Source organism: Podarcis cretensis (genome assembly GCF_951804945.1).
Source record: "Podarcis cretensis genome assembly, chromosome: 5".
NCBI lineage: Eukaryota > Metazoa > Chordata > Lepidosauria > Squamata > Lacertidae > Podarcis > Podarcis cretensis.
This window is the reverse complement of record NC_137174.1, coordinates 82,220,589-82,247,358: the sequence shown is the minus strand read 5'-3', so window position 1 is coordinate 82,247,358 and position 26,770 is coordinate 82,220,589. Positions and strand designations below refer to the sequence as shown.

The 26,770-nt window shown below is 43.2% G+C and overlaps 1 protein-coding gene and 1 long non-coding RNA gene across 5 annotated transcripts in view; one reads left to right on the top strand and one right to left on the bottom strand.

Moving 5' to 3' along the window:
• LOC307216995 (schwannomin-interacting protein 1) overlaps positions 1–26,770 on the bottom strand; it is a 387,429-nt gene that overhangs the window by 120,297 nt on the left and 240,362 nt on the right. The window contains exon 1 of one of the 4 annotated variants that reach the window (XM_079977957.1): positions 23,471–23,746. The exons of 2 other annotated variants lie outside the window; for them this stretch is intronic. In XM_079977957.1, coding sequence (XP_079834083.1) covers positions 23,471–23,476 — 6 coding nt within the window. In that variant the 5' untranslated portion in view covers positions 23,477–23,746. Of the gene's footprint in view, positions 1–23,470; positions 23,747–26,770 lie in introns of those variants that run through there. One more of the 4 variants, XM_079977956.1, reaches the window with a different exon arrangement.
• LOC307217277 lies at positions 1,846–7,481 on the top strand. The gene is made up of 3 exons (XR_013839518.1): positions 1,846–1,983; positions 4,163–4,371; positions 7,396–7,481. It is a non-coding gene; the product is annotated as an uncharacterized lncRNA (long non-coding RNA).

Sequence of the window (26,770 nt, the reverse complement as noted above, 5' to 3'; positions counted from 1 at the left end):
TATTTGAGAGTAACTCCACTGAATATTTCTGAGTAGACATGGCAAGGATTTCGCTGTAAGTCTGGAATGTCACCTTAAGGCTCACTGTTATTCTGGTAGAGCCCCCGTCTCTCTATTTTACATGCACAAAAGGGAGGTTTGGAAACCTACCCTTTCCCCTGTGTGCAGCAGCATACACATTTGCAATGGTCCCACCATATGAGATAGGAGATTCCCAGGTTGGGATGAAAATGCCTGTCCTAGCCTAGAAATAATCATTCTATGGATTGTGGAGCATTTGTACCAAACGAGAGCACATTTATTTATTTGTAAAATTCATGCCCTGCTTCCCCACAAAATCAGTTGCTGCAAACCAGCTGGGAAAACAACAAGGCTCTGCAACTTTTATACTTGCTAGCTCCTTTCAAACCACCACCCTACAATTCAGCAATCTGCCTCAATTTTGCTCCAACACCTTTATTTGCAATTGTTGCTGATTCCTGGTTTTGACTCTCAAGTGCACCTGTGCAGTTGGATATATTCATGTGGCTTTGACTTTGCATCTTTAGGAGCTATTATATTCACATTCATGTGCCCTATTTGGATTTTTCATTGATGCCAGCCATGCTTTGCCTTTCTCTAGAGACCCTAGGAATGCTTTATGAGTTTTTCTGTGTGAGGTACAGCCCTGTCATCTTGGTGTTTTAAATCGACTATGAATATTTTTTTTTGTTGCGGTTTTTTTTTTTAAACGGCAGAAACGTAAACTCAATTCTCCAGGCTACATTTGCTGAAATAGTATGTATTTATATTTTAATGTAGCATCTCTAGACGATGATGCCAGGTGGACAGCAGTACTATTTTCATATACAGAGACTCAAATACAATGCTCCCGTAGCCATTCTTCATCTCCACAGAAGAGGCTGAGCAGTGGGAAATTATCTTTGTACTGAAAAAGAGATCTGGGTGTTATGCAGATTTGAACCTGGTTGAATGGACAAAAATAACGAGGTGTGCCTCATGGCATTGCACGGCTGGGTTCTTTTGATAGGCTAAGGGAGTGTATGTGTGTGTCAAATGTTCCATCAATCCAGTCTCTGATTCAGCTTTAATGCAATCACTGAATAGGCTGCACATCGATGGACTCCATAGTCAGCTTTACTATAAGACACAAACATAATCATTGAGGGCCTGGACATTTTGGTGCCTGAGGTGAACCACAAAATGGTACCCACCCCCCATGCAGCCAGGGAAGGAGGGTTGAGTAGAGATCTACATTAGGAACAAGGGGGAAATAATATACATTGGGATCTGCTGGCCCTGTGGATGCTGCCGCCTGAGGTGGTTGCTTCACCTTGCCTCATGGGTGGGCCGGCTCTGGCCTGCCCACAGGGCATACTTAAGCAAGGAAAAAATGTCGGGAAAAGATGGTGCAGAGCAGGGCCAGTGAGAGGTATAGTTTGGGCAGAATGCCAGGAGGCAAATGAAGAGGCTTAGGTCACATTCACACAACACATTTAAAGCACTATGATGCCACTTTAAATAGTCACGCCCCTTCCCAAATTCTGGCAGCTGTAATTTGTTAAAGGTGTTGAGAGTTGTCAGTCCCCCGTAGGGTTGCCATATTTTCAAGTGCAAAAAAGAGGAAACATTTGCCGACTTCTACTTTTAACTATGGATCGCTACAACGACTCTCATTTTACATACCCATGAAAAAGAGAATGTGTCCTGGAAAAAGAGGACACGTGGCAACCCTACAGTGAGATTCCCACAGTTCCCTATGAAGAGGTATTGCATGCTAAAACACTTTGAAAATTGTAGCTCTGGGAGGGAACTAGGGGTGGATGTGGCTTTTTCAACCCTGGGCCTGAAGTTCCCCACCGCTGCCTCCAGGGTACTGGGTCTAGTTGAGATGTATGCAGTTCTGTAGGACTTGCTAGATATGAACAAACGGAAACTCAATTAGCCATCTCAAGGCACTGGGGAAAACCCTGAACTGTCTGGGTGAGTTCCAAATATCTTTCAGGACTAAAGATGGCATCACTAGAGGGCATCAGAAAATTTACCTGAAAGATGGCATGTCCAACCAACTAAGGGATAACCCACATCCCTCATCTCCCAACTCATAGTTTATGTGGCATTTGTCATTGGGGAAGAGGTTTTATGATTTTGCAGATGGAGAACTGAGGTGGAGACATTTTGGCCTTAAAGCCAGGTCCCCCATTATAAATATCTCCCTGCACTCTGCTTTCTCTCCTGACACAACTTTGCAAGAAACAGATGTGCCAAAATACGAAGAGCTGCCTGAGGATAAATATCAAGTTTAGAAGGTCTCTGTCATTCACCTGCTTGTGTCACTAAGCGAGCACTAAGCAGAAGGCAGTATGATAAAAGCCCTGAAATGCACCATTGAAATAGCAAATGCAAGGTTTGCACTAACGGTTTATAAGGCCAAGGATGCCTCTGATCTGCAGCTAACCTTCCATTCATGAGAAATGCAAAACAAAACAGAAAATGTGATAACATTTAAAAATAATTACAATGCCTAGGAGGATGAAATACATAATTACAACACTTATATTTATATCTGAATGGATACAATCTTGTTCTTGGTGTATTTTTGCTTAGAACAGATGCAGCAAGCCCCCCCCCTTTTTTTATTCTGGTCCCCCGCATAAATTACCATATTTGCCTGAGAGCGACTGTAGGCACCATTCTATTTCTGATTTTCATTCTTGCACACATTTAAACAATGGGATTGGAAGGAAGTACAGTTCTTATTTACACCTGCATTTTTTAATCCATGCAAAATCCTGTTTAGGCAGTGCTGGGCTGAAGGATAAGGGAATATTACAGTATCTTCAAGGCCAATGTGCCTCAGGCCCAACGGAGTAGTGTGGCTGACACTTAGCCAGCGAGGATAAATCAATCAATTCATTAGCTGTATGAAGCCTCAGTTTCTGAGGTAGTCTGTCCCTAAATACACTTGGTAAGAAAGAAACAAGGAGAGGGAACTATTGCCCTTATGCTTGTGGGCTTCCTCTGGTTGACCACTGTGGAAAAAGGATGCTGAACTAGATGGACTTTATGTCAGATCCATCAAAACTGCTGTTATGCTCAAAGCTGGATCTCACGCCACTCCGCTAGTGTTTGAAGGAAGGATTTTCTGTACAGTCTCAAAGTTTAGCTACTACCGTATCTGTGCTGGCAACCCAGACTGGAGAGGTAAGGAATGCTATCATGGATAGGACCTATGTATCCTCCATCCCACTAGAGGTCCAGCCCTACTTTCATGCAAGATGAGGTGGTCCCATGGTCATATTATGGGGAAAAGGGTGCGGGCCTTAATGCAATGCATTCTCCACTGCCCCATTACACTTTATCTCAGACCTTCAATTATATAAAGAGAGGGAAGTGAGAAACTATCATTCTGTTCCTCATGTCTGGCTGGCAACTGGTATCTTAAATTTCCCAGTTACTATTGCTACTTAGATGTCATTGGTGCTGACTTTCTCCTGGTCTGGTAGCTGGAGAGAGCATAGAAACGACATCATCTTAGCCTGCATTGTTTTTCTTATTTAATTCTTTTTTAAATACAATTCAACATGTCATATCAAAATATGTGGTTCTATAGACCAACTCTGATGGGCAAAACAAGGAATTATCCTGGAATCCTTGTCTTCTTTTCTGCATGTGCCATTCTTCTAAGTCTCTCATCTGAAACCTGCATACAAAGAACGCTAGAATTCTTTAAAGCATCTTCACGTGGAACATTACAAGATTGATATAAGAATTCCACATCGTGGATATTGCTAGCATAAGAACTGAATGGAATGTATTTCCCGGTCAAACTGCTGAACTCTAATTTCTCATAATATGTTTTGTTTATATGATAAGTTGGTCTACAGAACCACATATTTTGATATGACATGTTGAATTGTATTTCAAAAAGAATTAAATAAGATTTTTTTTAAAAAAATCATATAATTACATACAGCCTGTCACATTGTATGTGTTGTCCAGTTTTGCATTTACATGACAAAGGGTTTGATAGTGTTTTGGCCTACAGCTAGGAACAGGCAAAGCTGTCAACTTTGGTTCCTCTCAGTTTCTCAGTTTTCCAATCTTAAGTTCAACTTTTCCATGTTCTCACATCAGTTTGCCATTGTTGGTTTTTTTAAAGGTCTCCTGAAAGGTTGTCACTGTTCTCTGCATTCCCCATTGCTCCTTGACCATTGGCCATGATGGGTGAAGCTAAGGGGGGATGAGTCCAACAACATTCGAAATATGTCATTTTGGCTACGCTTCTTGTAGTCACCACGCCACACCAGTTATCCAGTTGTCAGACATCAGGCTCTAATGCTCCAAAGAGAAATGCCAGATAAAACGATGGTAGGAATCTAACTGTTGCTTGTTTTGGTAGCGGGGAAGGAAATATTTTGCAACTTGATCTGAGAGAAAAGAGAGCAGCATAGGTATCAAGTGTAATTATGTTATTAAACTGTGAGCGTTCCTTCAGTTTTTCATAATCTCATTTAGTGTTTCTGATGTCAAGCTAAATTATTTTTAATTGCTTTTATGAAAAATATTAGATGCATTAATGGTTTTCTGAACTAGCTCTGAGAGTGCAATTTTGTGAGAGAATTTCTTTATCTTCTCCAAAGAGTTTTAGTTAATGTGCATGTATCGGTAATTGGAGTGACTAAGCTAGTAAGTAATCACAGTGTTATTATCATTAAGGAAAGCACACAATGTCACACCATGGTAATATTCCTCCTCCGCACCGTTTCTTGTTGGGCATGATGGTGTTAGCATTAAACATTCATGCTGGTTCTCTCCTATTGTTCAGCTTCAAATATGTTGAGAGTCATTCATAACTAAAGCAATGGGGTAGCTGCATGCTATTCACCTCCTGCACGATCATGTGCTGGGCAACACACACAAGTGAAAGCATGGGTGGTGGTTAAATGACAAAGCTCATGCTACAAAATCAGAAATGGGAGTAAGCATGTACCCACACTGTCGCAATGTAGAAATGTGTGAATGATCGTGGGATCCATACACTGTCCCCAAAGCATAATGGGGCATATGATTCACACCTAGCCCAATTAAAGATCCTCTTGCAGATGCAGCTCACCTTGCCGACAAAAAAGGTTAAAACTGTTGCTATGCGATTCATCCCTAAGGATGTAAGAAGAACCCTGCTGGATCAGACCAGCTTCCTGTTCTCACAATGGCCAGCCAGAAACCAACCAGCAGGACCAGGACCTGAGCACAACAGCAGTTTCTGCCGCACTTGTGATTCAGGTACAGCGTGTAGGAAAAGGCTGTCCTCAGGTGTGGTGGAAGATTATTCTTTTTTAAATAATTTTTATTAACCGACCAATCAAATCAAATCAAATCACATCATATAAATTCCGAATTACAAAGCCGAATTTTAAATTTTTGTTGAGGGGACCCATATTTCAAGTTCTGAAGGGGGATTCTGATCATCTTCTTGCTGCTGCGTTGTTGTTGTTGTTTAGTCGTTTAGTCGTGTCCGACTCTTCGTGACCCCATGGACCAGAGCACGCCAGGCACTCCTGTCTTCCACTGCCTCCCGCAGTTTGGTCAGACTCATGTTTGTAGCTTCGAGAACACTGTCCAACCATCTCGTCCTCTGTCGTCCCCTTCTCCTTGTGCCCTCCATCTTTCCCAACATCAGGGTCTTTTCCAGGGAGTCTTCTCTTCTCATGAGGTGGCCAAAGTATTGGAGCCTCAGCTTCACAATCTGTCCTTCCAGTGAGCACTCAGGGCTGATTTCCTTAAGAATGGATAGGTTTGATCTTCTTGCAGTCCATGGGACTCTCAAGAGTCTCCTCCAGCACCATAATTCAAAAGCATCAATTCTTTGGCGACCAGCCTTCTTGATGGTCCAGCTCTCACTTCCATACATCACTACTGGGAAAACCATGGCTTTAACTATACGGACCTTTGTTGGCAAGGTGATGTCTCTGCTTTTTAAGACGCTGTCTAGGTTTGCCATCACCTTTCTCCCAAGGAGCAGGTGTCTTTTAATTTCGTGACTGCTGCGTTAATATCCACAAATCAATCCAAATAATGTTCATAATTCTATCCAGTCTTATCTTGCTGTTTCCACATCTCATCTTATTCGTATATTTTTCCTTCTTTTCTTTACGATCTCTTCTGATAATCTTCTTAAGCTGACAAACACCAATTATAATCCTGTGTGAATTTTCCGTTCGACCAGTCCTCATATCAGATGGTTTCCATATATCATCACTTTCATAAATAACATCACTCTTTCCATCATTAACACGTAGATCTGTCACTCTTAAGTCCCTCTGAGGAGTATCACCCACAATATAACAACAGCTCTGTTCCTCCTCCCAGACTTAAGTCCTCCGACAGAACTAGCCAACATGGCAATGGTATTTTTTACTGCGTCATTCCAAAGCTCTTATAATTTTCACGGTCTTCTTGAAACATGCTTTGGTTAGTGAATTATCTCCACACAGTCTTAAATCCACAGTTTAAGTCATTAAAACGACATTTCTGACTTGTGGGGGGGGGGATTCTTGTTTAATCACATAGAGGAAAGAAAGGAAAGTTTTTCCCACCTCCCCCATCAGTCCCTTTGCCATACCGAGTCTTGGCGTATCTTCTCATGATTTACTCTTGTTCCTCCAACTCGTCTTGTTTTATCAGAGATCTCTTCTTTTAGCAGTCTTTACTCCCCCTCCTTCCTTGAAATATATGCATTCGCTTCATCCTAATTGTTTCTTTTGAAGTTCTTGCAGCTAGCGGCGCGGATCAGAGACGGCGTCCAGGAGTGCCGAAATCCCACAGGAGGGCATTGTGCCTAGTGCCCCCATTCCCACAAATTCAGGGGTGGTATAGGGCACAGCAGGCAAGGGCAGCCCCCCCACAACCTTGGGGGGGGGGTAGGGAGGCTATTTTACTCCCATCACAGCCTCCTAATTACCTCGTGTGGGTCGGAGAGATGTTGTTGTCAGCCATCTTCCGATGCGCCCCTAGTGGCCCCTCGAGGTGTGGTGGAAGATTTTGTCCCATTGCTAGTGTTGAAGTAATAAGATTCAACAGCAAGTTGGCTTGGCTTTTGTACATGGAATTGGGAGGCCTCGGGCACCACATTCTCTTGGTCTAACCCTGGCCTTCAGATGATCAGGTGCAAAATGGTGAAATACATGAGAGAGGGAAGGAGGGAGGGAGGGAGGGGGAGGGAGAGAGAGAGACTGGCTATTTACCAGGTGGAAAAGAAGAGCTCACAACAAAGGAGACATCAACTCTTTGCGGTATGAGAAAGAACCAAGTAGCATTTTGTGGCTGTATAATATTTCTGCTTTGCTTTAGATGCTATAGGTTGTTCCTCCTCTCCACCTTTTATTTTGGCAGTGTTTCTTCTGAATCACGAACACCACATGCAGAGTATGTGCTCCCAAGAGGCTGCAAGCAAATGTTTCCAGGAAAATAAAAACCACCCTGAATTTATAAGTGTGACATTTCTAAATCCCAGTGAATTTCTAAACTGGGGGTGGGGAAGGAAGCAGCTAACAAAATGGAAACCTTTCCTGCTTTCTGTTCCCTTCAGTGCTTCCAGGAGGGATGGGCAGAATAAGGGGCATAGTTTATAACCCCTGAGCAGTACAGAGCAGCCATCACTGGGAAACCTTATCTTGACTGTTCTTGTAAGGCAGCAATTTCTGAGCTTGAAGCAGAGATAAGGAGAGAAAGACAGACTGACAGACATAGCAACTTCAGAGGAGACTGAATGATTGAGAAAATTCAGATTCAAGCAGAGGAATTAAAGCTAGTTAAATTAAATAACCAGGAGAGTTGCTAGGTTATTTGGGGCTAGAGCTCTGCTAGATTGGACCAAGGGCCTATCTAGTCCAAAATCCTGCTCCCATAGTGGCCAAGCAGATGTGTATTGGAAGCCTGCAAACTGAACCCGAACACATCAGAATTCTTCCTACTGGCAATTTCCAGAAACTAGTATAGCCTTATCCTCCACGAATTCATCTAATCCTCTTTTAAAATATATGGATTGATGGGAAAGCAGCCAGGGTCTGTCCTGGCGAAAAATATGAAGAGAAGTGTATTTGTGAAGTACTGGCTAGAAAGTATTCACTTTCCTTCAGACAGCAGTGCCTAGCATCTTGAATAAACCAGCTCTATTTGAAATGCCTTCATAATCAGCATTCAACGTGTGGCACTTCAATTATATAAGGATCAGTACAAATTTAATCCAGCTCTTGGTAGCTTTATCTATTTACTTTACACAGCTGTTGCAAGGCTGAAGCCTCATCTTTCAACAGCTACTGAACTGCAATGTAGGCGGATTGCATATTTTGGAAAGCACAGCCCGGCATGTGTGATTTCAACATTTGCATTCCTTTGTAGGAAAATTGTTTCGTCTAGATGAGCAGAAGTAGATGCTTTAATAAACACTCACAAGTGAAATATACTCATCCAGCTTTACATTAATAGCCAGCCTGAAGTCATCATTCACAATATGTCAGAGCCATAGCTTAAGAGGTAAACATGAATGAGAAACATGACTATGGAGGAACTGCTTCCCTGTAATCTTTGCAGAGATTGGGGTGTGTTCTTGTGAATCATGCATGTGAGAAAATCAGGTATATGGCAAAGCAGGGTATGAATTTTCATGCAACAGGGCCTTAAACAAGATCTATGCTTGGCAAAGCTCTGGAAATGGTTCCTGGGACTGCATCTCTCTTTCCAAAGACAGATAAGTTCATTTTCACATCAGTCTTCAACATGTTTTCTGGTACAGGAGTAACTTATTTTTTAAAAGAGACAATCCTGAAAAGGAAGTGGAAAAACTGTAGCACCTGCCTCCAGATGTTTACTAGCTGAAAAACATTACTTTCTTTTCTGTCATTCCCTTTCCTCTAAAGATATATTCATAGCAATGACATCTCTGCAACTCAGTTTTTAGTTGCTGAAATGAAACACTTCATACCATGCCAACAACACATGTTATCAAGGCCAGCCCACTACATTTTGGCACCTGAGGTGGACACCAAGATGGCGCTAGGGAAGAAGGGGACCGGAACAACGGGGGTGGGTGAAGAAAGATAGATATTAGGATCCACTACCTTGGTGGATCCTATCTCATGAGGCACTCACTCCACCTTGCCTCATGGGATGGCAAGACCCTGCATGCCGTGACAATCGCCTCTTGATTGGAATGACAGAATTTTAACAAAAAGACACCCTGTATTCTTTCTGTCAAAGCCCAAGCAGACATTTTAAAATATTAGAAATGGACAGGCTGTACCAGTTAATAGCTCCCATCATTTTGTAAATGCAAAATAGGGATTCTCTTGTATACATGAGACACCCCATTTCTTATCCTCCCCACATACTATTGCAATGAAGGTTCATCTCTTTCCCATTGTACAGATGTATTCTGAAGTGGCTTGTTCTGCACTGGGTTCTGCATACAGTGGACACTCGGGTTGCAAACGTGATCCGTGCGGGAGGCACGTTCACAACCCGCAGCGTTCGCAACTGCGCACGCACAGGTTGCGATTTGGCACTTCTGTGCATGCACAAAGCACAATTTAGTCCTTCTGCGCATGCACGAGCACCGAAACCTGGAAGTAACCTGTTCCAGTACTTCTGGGTTTTGGCGCGTCCGTAACCCAAAAACACGCAACCTGAAGCGTCTGTAACCCGAGGTATGACTGTAACAGAATCATAGAATTGTAGGGTTGGGAGGTACCCTGGGTTCATCTAGTCCACCCTGCTGCAGTGCAGGAATCCTGCCCACAGCAGCCCCTGGGTGGGCTTGAACCACCAGTCTTCCGGTTAACAGCCACACACACTGACTCACGAGCTGGGCATGTTTGTAAAAGTGACCCAGTTTCAACAGTTAGGCTTATTAACAAATTTATAGTACAATCCTTGTAAGTCTCATTGAGTTAAGTCGTCTTTGATTGAAGCCTGTGACCTCCTGACAAAAGAACAAATTATTTTTCCTCCAACACTGTAGAGTGGAAATTGGGCAGGTTCAATGCTAAGAGAAAACTGAATCGAATTTCTTCCCCCCACCCCTAACTCTGAGTAAGCACAGGGTGGATCCACTATGTAACTAATGAAGCTTATTTTGGAGGGCCCCCAGAAGCGGCTTTACTTCATGTTGCTTTTTTTAAAAAAATGGGTCTAGTAGACTCACATGACTCAAATTCATTAATCTTTTTGCTGTAGATATATTTCAACAATCCTTAAGTTTGAGAGTCAGTGGCACAGATGTTGTAAAGGAGATAACAGCAGTTACCCAGACCTCATTGCTGGTTGTGAAAGGATCCCCATAACAGTTCAAGCTTCAGGGCCCCCAAAATGTAGGTCCACCACTGAGTATCGATCCTAAAATACACTGGGCACAGCAAGGACTGCTCAAACACATGTACAACTCATTTATTCGTTTTTCAGGCATGTTTGGAGATTGTTAGCTAGCATGGTTTAGGTGACATAAGCATCTAATTCTGCAGGGGCAAAAAACCCAGAGAGCCACTCAACAGACGAAATGGCAGTTAACTGCAAAGCAACTGGAGCATGCCCACAAACGTATCCTTTGGGCCTCTTATTGCCATCTCGTTCATTACCTGGTGTTTACATTATGCTCTGAGCTGCCTGATTTAAAGAGATTGGACTCAATGAGCCAATAATATGTTAAGTACAGCAGTTTCACTTGCGTTACAAGATCTCTGGAACCGGTGATTAATTGCACTTCTCAGTTTATACAGAAAGCCACAGCGTAGCCACGCTTAAGCCAGGTCACCTTGGCAAACAAAATGTCTAGTCATGGGTTAGAATGAAAATGTAAATGTTCAAAACAGGCAGAGCAGCTAACGACAGTATCCATGTCCATACCTTGTAATAATAATTTTAAGGTCTTAGATATATAATAAATGTTCATAAATGTACCAAGCAAACACGTACATAAACATGTCTGAAGCAGCACAGGAAGACAGTCCTGAAGGCATTTTGACTCCTAAGCTGACCAAATGTTTCTCTGCAAGGAGGGAGGAGGTGAAAAAAACCTTCCTTGTTATAGGAATATAGTAATCAACATTTCAAAGGAATGGGCAGACTACCAGGAAAGGCAATCAGATAAGGCATTATCAGATAACCTGGCAGACAGGAAAAACAACAACATTCAAATTTCTGTTGTAGACCACCTTTTCTGTGATGTAGGTATGATGTTTGTGGGGGTTAGTCTTGAGTTACACCCCTTCTGTGATGTATGTATGATGTATGGAGGGGTGGTCTTGAGCTCCAGGGCAGGGAATTTAAAATGTCTAGATAAAGGCAGGCACACCTTTGTTCTGGGTCCTCCTCCATCCTCCTGCGTGTGAGGGGAGCACCCTGTTGCAATAGCTTTAATAAAGATCAGGCTTACTAGCTGCTTTGCTTCTCAATATTCTCTGGTTGGCCTCTGTTATTTTTTCCTACCAATAGGGAACCTACTTAAGGACTCTATATGGGCTCTTGGATACCCCATAAAGGAAGAAGGGCAGATTTTGTTTACAACAAGCTTTATTCGCAACAGAACATTGGTCCATCGTAGTAAAAGCAGCATTGAGTATGGGAGCCAGTGTGCTGCAGTGGTTAGAGTGCTGGACCTGGGAGACCAGAGTTCAAATCCCCACTCAGCCATGAAGCTCACTGGGTGACCCTCGGCCAGTTAGTGTCTCAAAGCCTAAGCTACCTTTACAGTGGGCGTAGTAGGCAAACTCGGCCCTCCAGATGTTTTGAGACTACAGTTCCCATCATCCCTGACCACTGGTCCTGTTAGCTAGGGATGATGGGAATTGTAGTCCCAAAACATCTGGAGGGCCAAGTTTGCCTATGCCTGCTTTACAGGGTTGTTGTGAGGATAAAATGGAGAGGGAGAGAAATATGGAGGAAAGGAGAGATACAAATGTAATAATAGATAGACAGATGATAGAATGGGGGGGAGAATCACCTTCTCCAGTTCCTTGGCCCAGGCATCCCATCATGATGAACAACACACTGAACCACTTTCCCCCAGTCAGACTGGATGTATTTATACACTGAAAGCAGGATAAAGCTTTCGCTTGGCAGCCCTATCTTCAAATAACTTTGACAGCTTGACCTGAAGTACTATCCGCGGGCCCGTTTGACTATTGACTTGACACAGGATATCAGATCTACATGGATTTACAGGAGGCATCTCTGCGACAGGTTAGAGAGGTTGGCGAAACCCACAAGAAAGTGCAGTTGCACAGAATACAGTAATGGTGTTACTATGGTTATGCCTGGCTAATTAAGAACAGCAAACCATTACCTGCTGGCACCCGTGTACAATTATGTACGCCATGTACAATTTGTGTGAATAGTCTACACGTAAAAATACTTGGGGGGGGGGCGGAGGAGGGAATTCTTCAGGTCAACTTGGCCTTTTGAATTCTGCTCTGTTTGTGGTTGACTGGAACCGGGTTAAACCTCAAAAGCTGTTTTGTGAGGTGGTGGGAGGAGAATTCCATGTGCAGAGTGCACTTCCTGCAATGTTAAGCAGCCATATCTCCCCCAACAAACCAGCATTTAGTGGTGCCCTTAAGAGTGGGTTATATGGTCAAAGTCCAAGGTCTATACCATACATCCTGGGTGGGTGCGGGGTCCCGCACCTAAGAGAGAGAATGGAGAGCCAACAAGTAGCAGCATGTTAGGAAGTGAAGTGTCCCACTGGTTAATTCTGCCTTAAGTTGCCTGCTATTACCTAGACAGCATCTTAAAAAGCAGAGACATTACCTTGCCGACAAAGGTCTGTATAGTTAAAGCTATGGTTTTCCCAGTAGTGATGTATGGAAGTGAGAGCTGGACCATCAAGAAGGCTGATCACTGAATAATTGATGCTTTTGAATTATGGTGCTGGAGGAGACTCTTGAGAGTCCCATGGACTGCAAGAAGATCAAACCTCTCTACTCTCAAGGAAATCAGCCCTGAGTGCTCACTGGAAGGACAGATCCTGAAGCTGAGGCTCCAATACTTTGGCCACCTCATGAGAAGAGAAGACTCCCTGGAGAAGACCCTGATGTTGGGAAAGATGGAGGGCACAAGGAGAAGGGGGCGACAGAGGACGAGATGGTTGGACAATGTTCTTGAAGCTACCAGCATGAGTTTGACCAAACTGCAGGAGACAGTGGAAGACAGGAGTGCCTGGCGTGCTCTGGTCCATGGGGTCACGAAGAGTCGGACACGACTAAATGACTAAACAGCAACAACAACATTTTAATTTCAATCATTGCCACCCCAGAATGAGTGGCAGCGAGCTCAGCCAATCAGATGCTACCTTTGGGGTGTGTGAGCTCCAGAGCAGTAACAAAAGGAGTATGGCAACCCCACCTCACCAGCCTCTCTCCTCAGACCTGGCAGTGTTTCTGAGAAAACTAGTATGTGAAGTATGCGACTCCCAAATCATTTTTAACCACACACAACGCTGTCATTTTACATGTTAAGCACTGCACAGGCCTTGCTGAAAAGGCGATGTGTTCTGCAAATGAAGAAAGAACAGGTAACGAAAACAATACCCTCCAAAATAATGAAAATGATAAAATAAATATATAAACAACACAAACCCTTACACAGCCTCACAAGCCCCCATAGCAGGATAGTGTCTCTAACTCAGAATCCAGTCATTACTCTGCCTGAATAATATATCAACACCATTTACTAGATGCCCGATCAGCAAGATCTTTTTTAAATAAAATTAGTCAATTGCCGCAGGGTTATAATTTTATCTCAAAGCATAGGGATTCATGCATGTTAACTCCAGTGCACCCAGATGAATATGTATCCCTGAGGCTTTTCTGAAACTATATCAAGGACGCACCAGAAAATTGCTTTATCATTCTCTGAGATAATTGCTAACCTCAAACCACATAAATGCTGCTGCTTCCACTCACCAAGCTTCCTACATTTTCACAATACTTTGAAAGTCTGAGGACAGTGGTACCTTGGGTTACATACACTTCAGGTTACAGACTCCACTAACCCAGAAATATTACCTCGGGTTAAGAACTTTGCTTCAGGATGAGAACAGAAATTGTGCTCCAGTGGTCCAGCAGCAGCAGCAGGCCCTATTAGATAAAGTGGTGCTTCAGGTTAAGAACAGTTTCAGGTTAAGAACGGACCTCTGCAACGAATTAAGTACTTAACCTGAGGTACCACTTTACATGATGGTATAAGTTTGGGTGGGGGGCAAAACTCCCCTAAAATATCTGAATTCAGTAAAGGGTTGGAATTTAAGCAAACAACTAAATTCTTGGGTCTAGTGGGGGCTGGATTTTAAACCAGTTTTTCTGTGTCCAGGAAACCACCTAACAGAAGAACCATCAAGCGGTAATCACCGGAATGGCCGATCCATTAACCCATTAAGAAGGCCATTAAAAGAGAGTCTCTGGGCCAGACACAAAATGGGGAAAGCCCTTCCCTGAGGTGATAGTTAGCAGAGAGACAAAAGGTCAGAGTTTCAGGGTGGTGGTGGCAGAATTGCATTGGGCAATGAGGTAGGCAAACAGGGGAAAAGTGTCAGTTCTGCAAACTGGTGAATGGGGCAGAACAGAAGGCAGGCAGTCTGTTTTAGGCTGCAAAGAAGGTCAGAACTATGATTGGGGTCTCTTGGAATCTGAGGCTGCAGCAATGAAAGGAATAGAACCCTCTTGGGATGTGAATGCTCTGCACTGTCTTCATCTAGGTTCAGGTTGTATATATGTGTAAATAAATCATATATCACATACCTAGCAAGTGCTCTGGAAAAACTGGACAGCCCATTTTTTCTCGTGAGAGAAATGATGGCCATTTCGGGCACTGTCATCTCATGTGATTTCATGCCATGATTCCCCCCCCCCCAAAAAAAGTGTTTTTTTCCAAGGCCAAGTTCTCACACGGCACGCTGTGCCTGAAAAAAACGCTTTTTCAGGGGGAAATCACAACGCAAAATCGCACAAGATCATGGCACCCAAAATGGCTGCCATCCACTTGTGAGAAAAAAATTGGAAGATGGCGTACTGGAAGATGATGTTCTGGTTTTTGCCTTTAATATGTTGGAGCCTTTATGTTCTAAAAGGAAACACAGTTCCTCATAAGTGTGCCAGATACCCCGAAATCTTGTACTGCTTGGAGATTGGGGTGATGTGTAACAGTACTAAGGAAATGTGCTAGTCTACTAGAAAGGCACAGGTCAAAGTTACAGGGAACCAGGCAGAGAGCCTTCTCGGTGGTGGCGCCCTTCCTGTGGAATGCCCTCCCACCAGATGTCAAAGAGAACAACAAGTACCAGACTTTTAGAAGACATCTGAAGGCAGCCCTATTTAGGGAAGCTTTTAATGTTTGATGTATTACAGTATTTTAATATTTTTTTGGAAGCCACCCAGAGTGGCTGGGGAAGCCCAGCCAGATGGGCGGGGTATAAATAATAAATTATTATTATTATTACTACTGTTATTATTATCTATAACAGCAGTGAAAGCAACACAAACAAACCAAAGGACAGAAGAAGAGGTTGACCTTGTTGATTAGAAAGGCCCCCTGCACAGTTTTCAAGGCCAGCCAATTTTGGGATGGAGGGGGGAAAGACCCATTTGATGATGCAGCAAATGAAGGAGAGCATAAGAACTCTCAGCCCAGTGAATGCCATCACTAGGAGGGAGCTGGGGAGGTGGGTGAATGGCGCACATGGGTTCCAAGCGTTATTTCAAGTGGAAGCTTGAGATCAGGCATCCCCAACCTTCGGCCCTCCAGATGTTTTGGACTACAATTCCCACCATCCCTGACCACTGGTCCTGTTAGCTAGGGATCATGGGAGTTGTAGGTCAAAACATCTGGAGAGCCGCAGGTTAAGGATGCCTGCTTTAGATATAACAGAGGTTGGCAGCGGGAGCTGGGAAGCAGGAAGCAGACAGTGTCTGGTTTTAAAATTTGCTGGGATGGGTAGGACAAAACTCATGTTTCCTCTCGCCCCATAAATCTGATCAACAGAGGAAACAGCAGTTATGAGCAGCTCCTTGAAAACTCTGTGTGTGAAGAGAGCCTTCGGTACCAACTTAATGTTTTATTTACAGTGCCAAAACACTCAAGGTCTGGCCCTGGCCTACACACATGCAATCTTCGAAGGCATTTTATTTATTAAGCCGTATGCTAAGAAAGTCCTACCGTCCTACATCCTTCGCTCTGAGGAACTGAAACTTTTACAAGTGCCACATAATGTTCAGTCTGCATTTGTGTGGTGTCAGTCTTTTAGCCTGGCGTCACTTGTGCTTTGGAATTTGCTGCCTTTTGACATTAGGTAGGCCGCTGTGGGTTAAACCACAGAGCCTAGGACTTGCTGATCAGAAGGTCAGCAGTTCGAATCCCCGCAACGGGGTGAGCTCCCGTTGTTTGGTCCCTGCTCCTGCCAACCTAGCAGTTCAAAAGCACGTCTAAGTGCAAGTAGATAAATAGGTCCCACTCCGGCGGGAAGGTAAACGGTGTTTCCATGTGCTGCTCTGGTTCACCAGAAGCGGCTTAGTCATGCTGGCCACATGACCAGGAAGCTGTACGCCGGCTCCCTCGGCCAATAAATCGAGATGAGCGCCGCAACCCCAGAGTCGGTCACGACTGGACCTAATGGTCAGGGGTCCCTTTACCTTTACTTAGGCAACCTCACTATATTGTTTTAGAGATCTGCTGGAAGCTTTTTATTTATTATTTCAGCACATCTACCCAGAACTATAATTTAGTTACCTAGATTTGTTTTAAATGTTTTACTGATTTAATCTGTGCTCTACTGATAATTATCTTGTATGTGTGTGTGCACGCGCATTAGTTTGGTGGATTTTAGTTGGACTATAATTATGTACTCTGCTTAAAGGGCTCATGGATCAAGTGGTTTATAAATCCTTCTAAAGAAAAATTAAACAATAATTAGGCATTTGACAGCAGTGTGTCAATGTTCCTATACTTCAGAGGTGTGGGATTATTATTATTTTAACAGATCTGTGTACACACCATAAATTTAAAGGACATGCACTTCCCCAAAGGTTTATGGGAACCGTAGTCAGTTAAGAGCACTGGGAATTTTAGCTCTATGAACTCTATTGCTTCTCACTGCTGTTGAGAAGTCAGTTCAGATCGACAAAAGACTGCATCTTCCTATCTCTGAAAATAGGGTGTCTGCATGTGTGTGTGTGTGTGTGTGTGTGTGTGTGTGTGTGTCTTTGTCTTGCCCAGCCAGGTAGAGAGAATGCACTCATTGGACATGCTTCTGGGGGACTGCCTACATGAGAAGGGGCATGGTGGAGTTTCTCAGGCTCATGTGACCAGAAGATGTATAGATCAACATCACATACACCACTGGGGGAAGATGATATTCTACATGGAGAGAGCGAAAAAGCCAGAGATAGAGATGTAAGACATCCAGTGGGTCCCAGTTTCAAGGGATGGGAAAGAGCTCTGCCTGAGACTCTGGAGAATGTGTCTAAAGTGGTATGCCTGATTCGCCAGTGTGGTGTAGTGGTTAAGAGCGGTAGTCTCGTAATCTGGGGAACCGGGTTCGCATCTCCGCTCCTCCACATGCAGCTGCTGGGTGACCTTGGGCTAGTCACAACTTCTCTGAAGTCTCTCAGCCCCACTCACCTCACAGAGTGTTTGTTGTGGGGGAGGAAGGGAAAGGAGAATGTTAGCTGCTTTGAGACTCCTTAGGGTAGTGATAAAGGGTGATATCAAATCTAAACTCTTCTTCTTCTTCTTCTTCTTCTTCTTCTTCTTCTTCTTCTTCTTCTTCGCTTCCTCCTCATTTTATTCTCACGACTACCCTGTGAGGTAGCTTAGGCTGAAAGATAGTGACCAGGATCACCCAGTGAGATTCATGGCGGAATGGTTTATGGTGATGGTGATTTATTATTAATAATTTATATCCCACCTTTTGTCCAAGGAGCTCAACGTGGCATGCACACCTCTCATAACAACTCTGTGGGTAGGATAGGCTGAGAGATAGTGACTGGCCCAAGGCCACTCACTGCTGAGTAGGTATTTGAACTCTGGTCTCCCAGATCTAGTCTGACCCTCTATCCGTGGCACCTTACTCGCTTTCATTTTATCTGGGATCTCCTCAGACCTGGTCCATCACTCTTGGCCACTGTTAGACAACACTGTGCTAAGATGGGTCAGTAGTCTGACTCAGTATAAGGCAACTTCGTATGATCCTTCAGATGGTTTGTAAACAGTTGTTCTTAGTCCCAGCAAAGTGCCACTGTTGCAGATGGCTTTGCTGCCGAGATGGCCATTTGAGCTACTACTCTCCGCAGTACCCCACAAGATAAGTGGGAAATGTAGCCAGGAAAAATGTAGCCATCTTGGCAGTATTAGCACATCTCACAACACAAAAGAATTTATGCAAATGTTATCTTTGCACACAATAAAATATAAATTATCATTTCCCCTAGAGTACAACATATCTAAAACTCTGGAGTTTTCTTCTGAGTTATCAGTGAGGGGTGCAAGGAAATATTGAATGGCAGGAGATATATATATATATATACACACACATATACATACACACACACACACACACATATATATATATAAGAAGCCTCCAAATGCATGAAATGTGACACACATTATATTGTTCCTTTGATTTCCCTAGATCATATTACCAAAGACAGAGACACAGACAATGATAGCTGCCTACAGATCTAATTTAGAAAAGGGCATTTTAAAACCCTGCTTCCTTTTCGTTCTTGGCTCATTGTATAATGTCTCCCAGACGTTTGTATCATTTTGCCTGCACCAAGTAACAGTAAAAAGGAAAGTGAAAGCATTAAGGCTGGAGTCTGGGCAACACCTTTTACTTAGGAGTAAGTCCCATTGAATTAAACAGGACTTACTTATGAGTAGAGAGGGTTAAGATCGCACTATCTATCGCTCCATCATAGGAATGAGTATTGCACTGAGAGGAAAAAATCTGCAAGTGAGGTGTAATCTGTATAAATTTATGTATGTGCAAATGTGTTTCGTGCACACTCTCACACACAGCAAATTACTTCACAGAAAGACAGCTTTCTCAGGAATTGCCAACATGGTGCTCATCAGTGCACATGCACCCATAGCTGACATTTTAGGCATTCACAGGGTCCCCTCCCCACACTGAAATTATGCTTGCAAGAAGAACATTTTTGGTTTTCAAAAACAGACCCAAAAAGGTTGGCAATCCCGGCTTATAGAATGGATATTTGGAGAAGAGAAATTTGAGAAGGTTAGAGTGAATGATTTGTGGATATTAGCAGTGTTTTCATCTATAGTGTATTACATACACTACGTTGATTGAGTGATTTATAAGTGCTTCTAAAAAATAAATAAAAAACTAGACATTCAAAAGCAATTGCTTCCTGTGACAGATTTGGGTGGTTCTTTGACTAGAATTTTCATTGCTGGTCCTCATCGCTGAAAGACGCCAGCCCTGGTCTACCATAGGCTTTCCACCATTGTGCTTAAAGTGGCATTCATGGCTCTCAGCCTCCCTACATTATCCTCAGAAAAGCCCTATAGCTTAACTCCTTCACAGATTTCCCTCTATTCATAAATGTGTAGTGGAGGAAGAGGACCATGCTTTCTAGATGCATCTCCAGCACTGCAACCTTCACTTCCTATGTTCACATATTCAGTGTGGACATCTGAAAAGCTGTAGTACAGTGAGTGGTATCTCGGGTTACATACGCTTCAGGTTACATACGCTTCAGGTTACAGACTCTGCTAATCCAGAAATAATACCTCAGGTTAAGAACTTTGCTTCAGGATGAGAACAGAAATCGTGCTCCGGCGGTGTGGCAGCAGCAGGAGGCCCCATTAGCTAGAGTGGTGCTTCAGGTTAAGAACAGTTTCAGGTTAAGAACAGACTTCCGGAACGAATTAAGTACTTAACCCGAGGTACCACACTGTATAGGCTTCCTTCCATGTGACCAAAAATCCTGCACAATCCAGGTCCTCAACTGAGTGGAAGCCTACGTGGACACAATTATGTGTACACGGGCCCTTTTAAATATTAATATAATAATAATTTATTATTTATACCCCGTCCATCTGGCTAGGTTTCCCCAGCCAATCTGGGCAGCTTCCAACAGAATATTAAAATACAATAGTCTATTAAACATTAAAAGCTTCCCTAAACAGGGCTGCCTTCAGATGTCTTCTAAAAGTCTGGTAGTTGTTGTTCTCTTTGACATCTGGTGGGAAGGCGTTCCACAGGGTGGGTGCCACTACCAAGAATGCCCTCTGCCTGGTTCCCTGTAACTTCTCGCAGCGAGGGAACCGCCAGAAGGCCCTTGGCACTGGACCTCAGTGTTCAGGTAGAATGATTGGGCTGGAGACGCTCCTTCAGGTATACTGGACCGAGGCCGTTTAGGGCTTTAAAGGTCAGCACCAACACTTTTAATTGTGCTTGGAAACGCACTGGGAGCCAATGTAGGTCTTTCAAGACCGGTGTTATGTGGTCTCGGTGGCCGCTCTCAGTCACCTGTCTAGCTGCCGCATTCTGGATTAGTTGTAGTTTCCGGGTCACTTTCAAAGGTGTGCCCCACGTAGAGCGCATTGCAGTAGTCCAAGCCAGAGATAACCAGAGCATGCACCATTCTGGCGAGACAGTCTGCAGGCAGGTAGGGTCTCAGCCTGCGTACCAGATGGAGCTGATAAACAGCTGCCCTGGACACAGAATTGACCTGCACCTCCATGGAAAGCTGTGAGTCCAAAATGACTCCCAGGCCTAGTCCTTCAGGGGCACAGTTACCCCATTCAGGACCAGGGAATCCTCCACACCTGCCCGACTCCTGTCCCCCCAAAACAGTACTTCTGTCTTGTCAGGTTTCAACCTCAATCCGTTAGCCGCCATCCATCCTCCAACCACCTCCAGACACTCACGCAGGACCTTCACCGCCTTCACTGGTTCTGATTTGAAAGAGAGATAGAGCTGGGTATCATCTGCATACTGATGAACACCCAGCTCATCCCCCCTGATGATCTCTCCCAGTGGCTGCATGTAGATGTTGAAAGGCATGGGGGAGAGGACAGAACCCTGAGACACTCCACAAGTGAGAGCCTAGGGGTCTGAACACTCATCCCCCACCACCACTTTCTGAACACGGCCCAGGAGGAAGGAGAAGAACCACCACTGTATAACAGTGCCCCCAGCTCCCAGCCCCTCTAGATGGTCCAGAAGGATGTTATGGTCGATGGAGTCAAAAGCCACTGAGAGATCCAGCAGAACTAGGAAACAGCTCTCACCTTTGTCCCTAGCCTGCTGAAGATCATCAACCAGTGCGACCAAGGCAGTTTCAGTTCCATGATGAGGCCTGACTTCCAACTGGAAGGGATCTAAATGGTCTGTTTCTTCCAGGAGTGCCTTCCAGATGTCCTCAATGAATATGCAACCATAAGGGCAATGCCAGCAGAGGGCATGACATCAGGGGGGTGACCACGAGAAGTGGTCCTGCTCTCCATAAATTTAGCCCCTATGGATGGGAATAGGTTCGTGAAGCAAGCTCTTATCTTATTGCAAAATGCAGCGGTAATTATGGGTCACGAGGAGGAAGCTTATGTGCCTCTGCTATTCATGAATTTGGGTAGTGAACAAGAAAGAAAAAACTGATGTAGGAAAGCCAGCTCCATCACAACAATTCTTTACAGCAGCTTCTCACCACAAAGGCTGATGTGCAACCTCCCTTTTCAGTACAAGACTCAATTGCTTGAATGGTTTGCATAAATGAGCTTTGCAACCCATGACTTGAAAACTAGCATAACATAATAGGGTGTGGGACACTGAATAGGAAGCCCATGCTTCAAATTTATTCCCTTTGCTATACAGTAGGCAGCCTTAGGTGACCCGCTCTTCTCCCAGCCTTAACCAGACACTTGGAATTTGGGGATAATATTACTAAACTACCTTGCACAGATAAATATTAAGGCTAACTTCAGAGGAATGTGGACAGTGCCTTCACTTTATTTCATGGACAGCACTATCCTATACATGCCAAAAAGCAAGTCCCATTCAATTCAATGGGGGCTTTCTTCCTGTTAGGGATACTGAACTGCATCCAGAATCATTTTAACAGTGTAATGTACATAACACCAAAACTAGCAGTACATAACACCAAAACTGGGGTTTGGGGATATTTTTCGTTGGCATCCAGAAAAATTTGGCTTCATGTTAATGTTTGGCTCACAGGCTGCAATGCGAAGATGGGCTCCCCCCCCCCCCCAGGGGTTGGGGAAGTAATCAACCTTTTCACCTATTCCTATGGAAATTGGACTAATTGATAGAAGCTAACTTTGTTTTCATGCATTTCAAAGGCCACATATCCAAATGGTATTATTTCATGTAAATACACACAAGTTGATTCATTAGGACATTTCCTCTGATAAAACTCTGTTAGCAACTTTGAATTAAAGCTACATCATTCATATCTCCAGCTAGCTCTGGGTATAGGGCGGTATTTAAATTCTATTATGATGATGATGAAGATGATTAATAATAATAATAATAATAATAATAATAATAATAATAATAGCAGCTGTGGTAGAATGTAAATCTAGCTGGAAGAAAGCTACTTAAAGGCATTTTTATAAAGTACAAAATAAATCCAGTTTAAAATGTGTGACCCATAATTATTTCCAATACCAAAATTATTGGATCACAAAATAACCCAGCCAAAGCCTGAAAGCCAAGGGTTTATGAATCCTCTTGCATACCCAGTATTTAGAAACAGCATGAGTAATAGATCAGATCAATCCAGCCAAGAAAATCACATTTAATAGAAGGAGTTAGGATTTATCCCTAAATGAATCTTGCATATATTGTTCAAACTGTACCTAATTTTTAAATTTTCCAATTCTAACACTATTTCCCTATATGTAATTAGCAATTGCCCTTCTAAATTAGCCTAGCCGCAGGCTTCAGCTTTCCTGCCTGTCAAAGTTGCAAAGCCTGCATAATTGATTATGAATAGCACTAAATCATAATTTTGCTATTTGCTTCCTGCCTTTTCAAGCAGCCAAGAAAGCTAACCAGGGTATATTTTTGTGCTGGGCCACTTTAGGCATTTGGAAATCTAAAAATAAAAAGTGTTCTCTTTCAGATTAGGTACCACCGAGATCCAATTAAAGAGTGCAAAAATCTGAAATGCATTCATGGGGCTGTGGCTTTTATTTGTTCCCATGCCTTCAGTTTCCGTTCAGACCCTGAGCTGGAATATCTGTGGACATAGTTTGCAACAAAGCCAAGCAAAAAGTTCCATTCTAAGAGGCTGGAAGAGTCCATGCACCGTTTAAACACGTTGCCTCCTACAATTGCTATTGTCGTCAGTTTCAGGGGAAATCAAATGGCCATTATTAAAGGCAGAAATGATTTGAAAGCACTTCTCCCCCCCCCAAACCCTTTAGCAATACTCACATTCATCTTACACAAACAGACCTTCTCTTTCAAGCCATTTTGTAAGACATTCCAGTCATTTCAATGGAATAAATAAAGTAGGGTCCTGTTCTCTGTACCGGCTGCCTGGGGTATTGTTCATCGCCTCTCTTTCCTTTTGATAACCATTCCTTCAGGATATGGAAGTTGAGTTCAAAAATAGACTCCAATTCACTTGGCATCAAGCATGCAGGCTTCAACCCTTCCCAGCAGCTGTTAGGCTCCCACTGAACCACAACCTGGTGCCAATAGATTTCAATATAATCTTTTCTAGGAGCTGGTACGCTGCGTCGCATGAACTTGCCTTAACCCTCCAGATGGATGGTGATCTCTCAACAGCGCTGAAAGAATATGAGCTGATCTGTCCTAAAGCCTTGTCTTTTTCATTCATCGACCTTGCAAGGAAAATCCCGTCTCTCTTCTGAATTATTCATGATGCCTTCCCTTCCACCACTCCCAGTATATATGCTTCAAATCATTTAATGCAGCACGACTTTTTTCATTTTGCCTTTTTTAAAAAAAGAAGAAATAGCTGTGTTGTATGCCTTTAACAATACACTTTGAAGACATATGTCACAGGTTTCCCCCCTCCCTTTTCTCTTTTCAGTGATATTAATTATATACTCTTCTGTAAACTGACCTCTCTGGTTGCAATCCTATACACATGCATAGGATTGGGCTCTGAAGATAACAAATGCCATTTGAATAGAGCCAGCTATTATGGGAAAGTGGTTGGAAATAAAGTAATCATTACTCATTCAGCTTGCATACTGCTTATGTGCCAAATGCTGTTTGGAAGTATAAAGTCAGTTATGAAATCCATACGTAATTAATGTGCTTGAGAAACTTGAGATCTCACTTTTCCTTTTTTTTTATTTAAAAAACCCACAATTAATTTCCTTTATCTTTTTGCAAGGCTTTCAAAGTTCAGACAACTGAAAAAACCCCCAAAACCCATAATTTTTATTTTTATATTTAAAGGGGGAGATCAAAGAAATACTCTACAAACTCACGGATATGTTCTAGTTTTCTACATTGTTCATGTATATCTCATATCATGCACATGATAAACTTCTGCAAGTTCCATAGATCCCACAAGCCCACTCCTCAGTTAGTTGGAGCAGGGCTTTCACTGTGGCTGCCCCTTTTTTGTGTCATAACATCCTTGTTCTACTTTGACTGCGGATGCTGTTTCTGAATGGCAGATCAGCTTGGAGTAAGACCTTCCTCATCCATGTTTCTGCTCTTGTTTTTATTATGTATTTTGTGTTTTTTATATTGTATTTTTATGTTGCGAACTGCCCTTAGATCTACTGTAAGCTTGCCAGAGTGGCTGGGAAAACCCAGCCAGATGGGTGAGATAGAAATATTATTATTATTATTATTATTAATAAGGGCGGTATACAAATCCCTACAACAACAACAACAATATGACAGGCACCCACTATTTGCACTTTTTATCCTGCCCTTCTCAGAACTTGCTCCTGTTTGTCTATATCTTTTTTAAATTGTGGCACCCAGAATTGGCTGCAATACTCTAGATGAGGTCTGACTAGGGCAGAATAAAATGGAATTACCACTTTCAGTGCCTTGGAAACTTTCAATGCACAAAGGATGCTCAGGCGTAGCTGCCTACCAGGGAATCAGAACAGATCCACACATTATTCAGAAGAAGGTGGAAGAGTTATTGATTATGCTAGGGATGGGCAAATCTTTCATTTTTTATTTCTCTCCATTTCTTATTTTTGGGGAGATCTGCCAGGCTTGGCTCAGCCAGAGATCCATTGGATCCTAACCTCACTCATCTTGGCATATTTAAGCTTTAGGATTGCACCCAGAATATCTCTTTTAAATATAAGATTGATAAACATGTTGAAATAATATCACAGTGATGATAGTGAAGAAAAAAACTCTGAGTACCAATATCTAAATTATATATCCAACTTTCATTTGATGGAAAAGTAATACATATGCTCTAAAGACTTCTAATGTTCTCTGCGGTGAGGTTTTTTAAAGAGGACCACAGAATGTAATCATATTGGATTGGATTCTACTAATCCATGCTGTGTAGATCAACACTCAGAACAGGGATAGGGCAGATTTTTCAGCCAAAGGGGTACATCCCCAGAAGGACAACATTCTGGAGGCTACATGCTTGTGGTAGGTATGACCAGAGTCCAAAAGCTAGGTTTCTATGCATGCACAGGGATGCATTTGAGAAAGTCTAAAGGAGGGTGAGGGACGCGGGTGGCGCTGTGGGTTAAACCATAGAGTCTAGGACTTGCCGATCGGAAGGTCGGGGGTTCAAATCCCCGCGACGGGGTGAGCTCCTGCTCCTGCCCACCTAGCAGTTCGAAAGCACATCAAAGTGCAAGTAGATAAATAGGTACCACTCCGGCGGGAAGGTAAACGGCGTTTCTATGTGCTGCTCTGGTTCGCCAGATGCGGCTTAGTCATGCTGACCACCTGACCCGGAAGCTGTACGCCGGCTCCCTCGGCCAGTAAAGCGAGATGAGCACTGCAACCCCAGAGTCGGCCACGACTGGACCTAATGGTCAGGGGTCCCTTTACCTTTTAAAGGAGGGCGAAGAACAGGAAAGGTGAGGGGTATGGCCTGTGCTGAAGGGGTGTGGCTTATAAGTAGGTATGGCTTGGAAAGAATCCCAAGGGCTAGGTAGGAAGGCCCCAGAGGTCCTCAGTTGGCTCCTGGACCTTAGGTTCCACCCCAGTCTCACGCACTTCCAGTGATGCCTTGCTGTTGTTCACAAACTGCTAACCCGCTTACATGAATTTGACTTGGTTGAGACAGAATTGGTGTTGAGTTGAATTCAATGCCAGCTTGAACCTTGACATCAACACATGGAAAGTTCACTCTCTGATGTGTACTGGAGACATATCCTTCAGCATAAACAACTCTGATGGTATGGAGTGTGTTTGGTTTTTTGATGGACAAAATAATACTGCTTCTGCATTCAGTGAAATTTGGGGTTTTCTTCTTCTGTCTGGCACAGTCACTGAGTGTAAATAGAATTACCTTGCCTGAGGTATATCTTAAACCATTCACACGAGAATCTTCTTAACCTATATCTTCTAGAGAATAGAAACAAACACCATAGCAACTGCATCCTCATACTAAAGCTCTATTTGTCTCTAAAGGCCTGTAAGTTTTTTCTCATATATGGATGACACTTATTAATTTAAAATAAGATCTAACAATTAGCTCGTCTACAGGAGGCTAATGCCTCATCCAGTCCCTGCTGTTCAGCTTACGACTAGACAGTT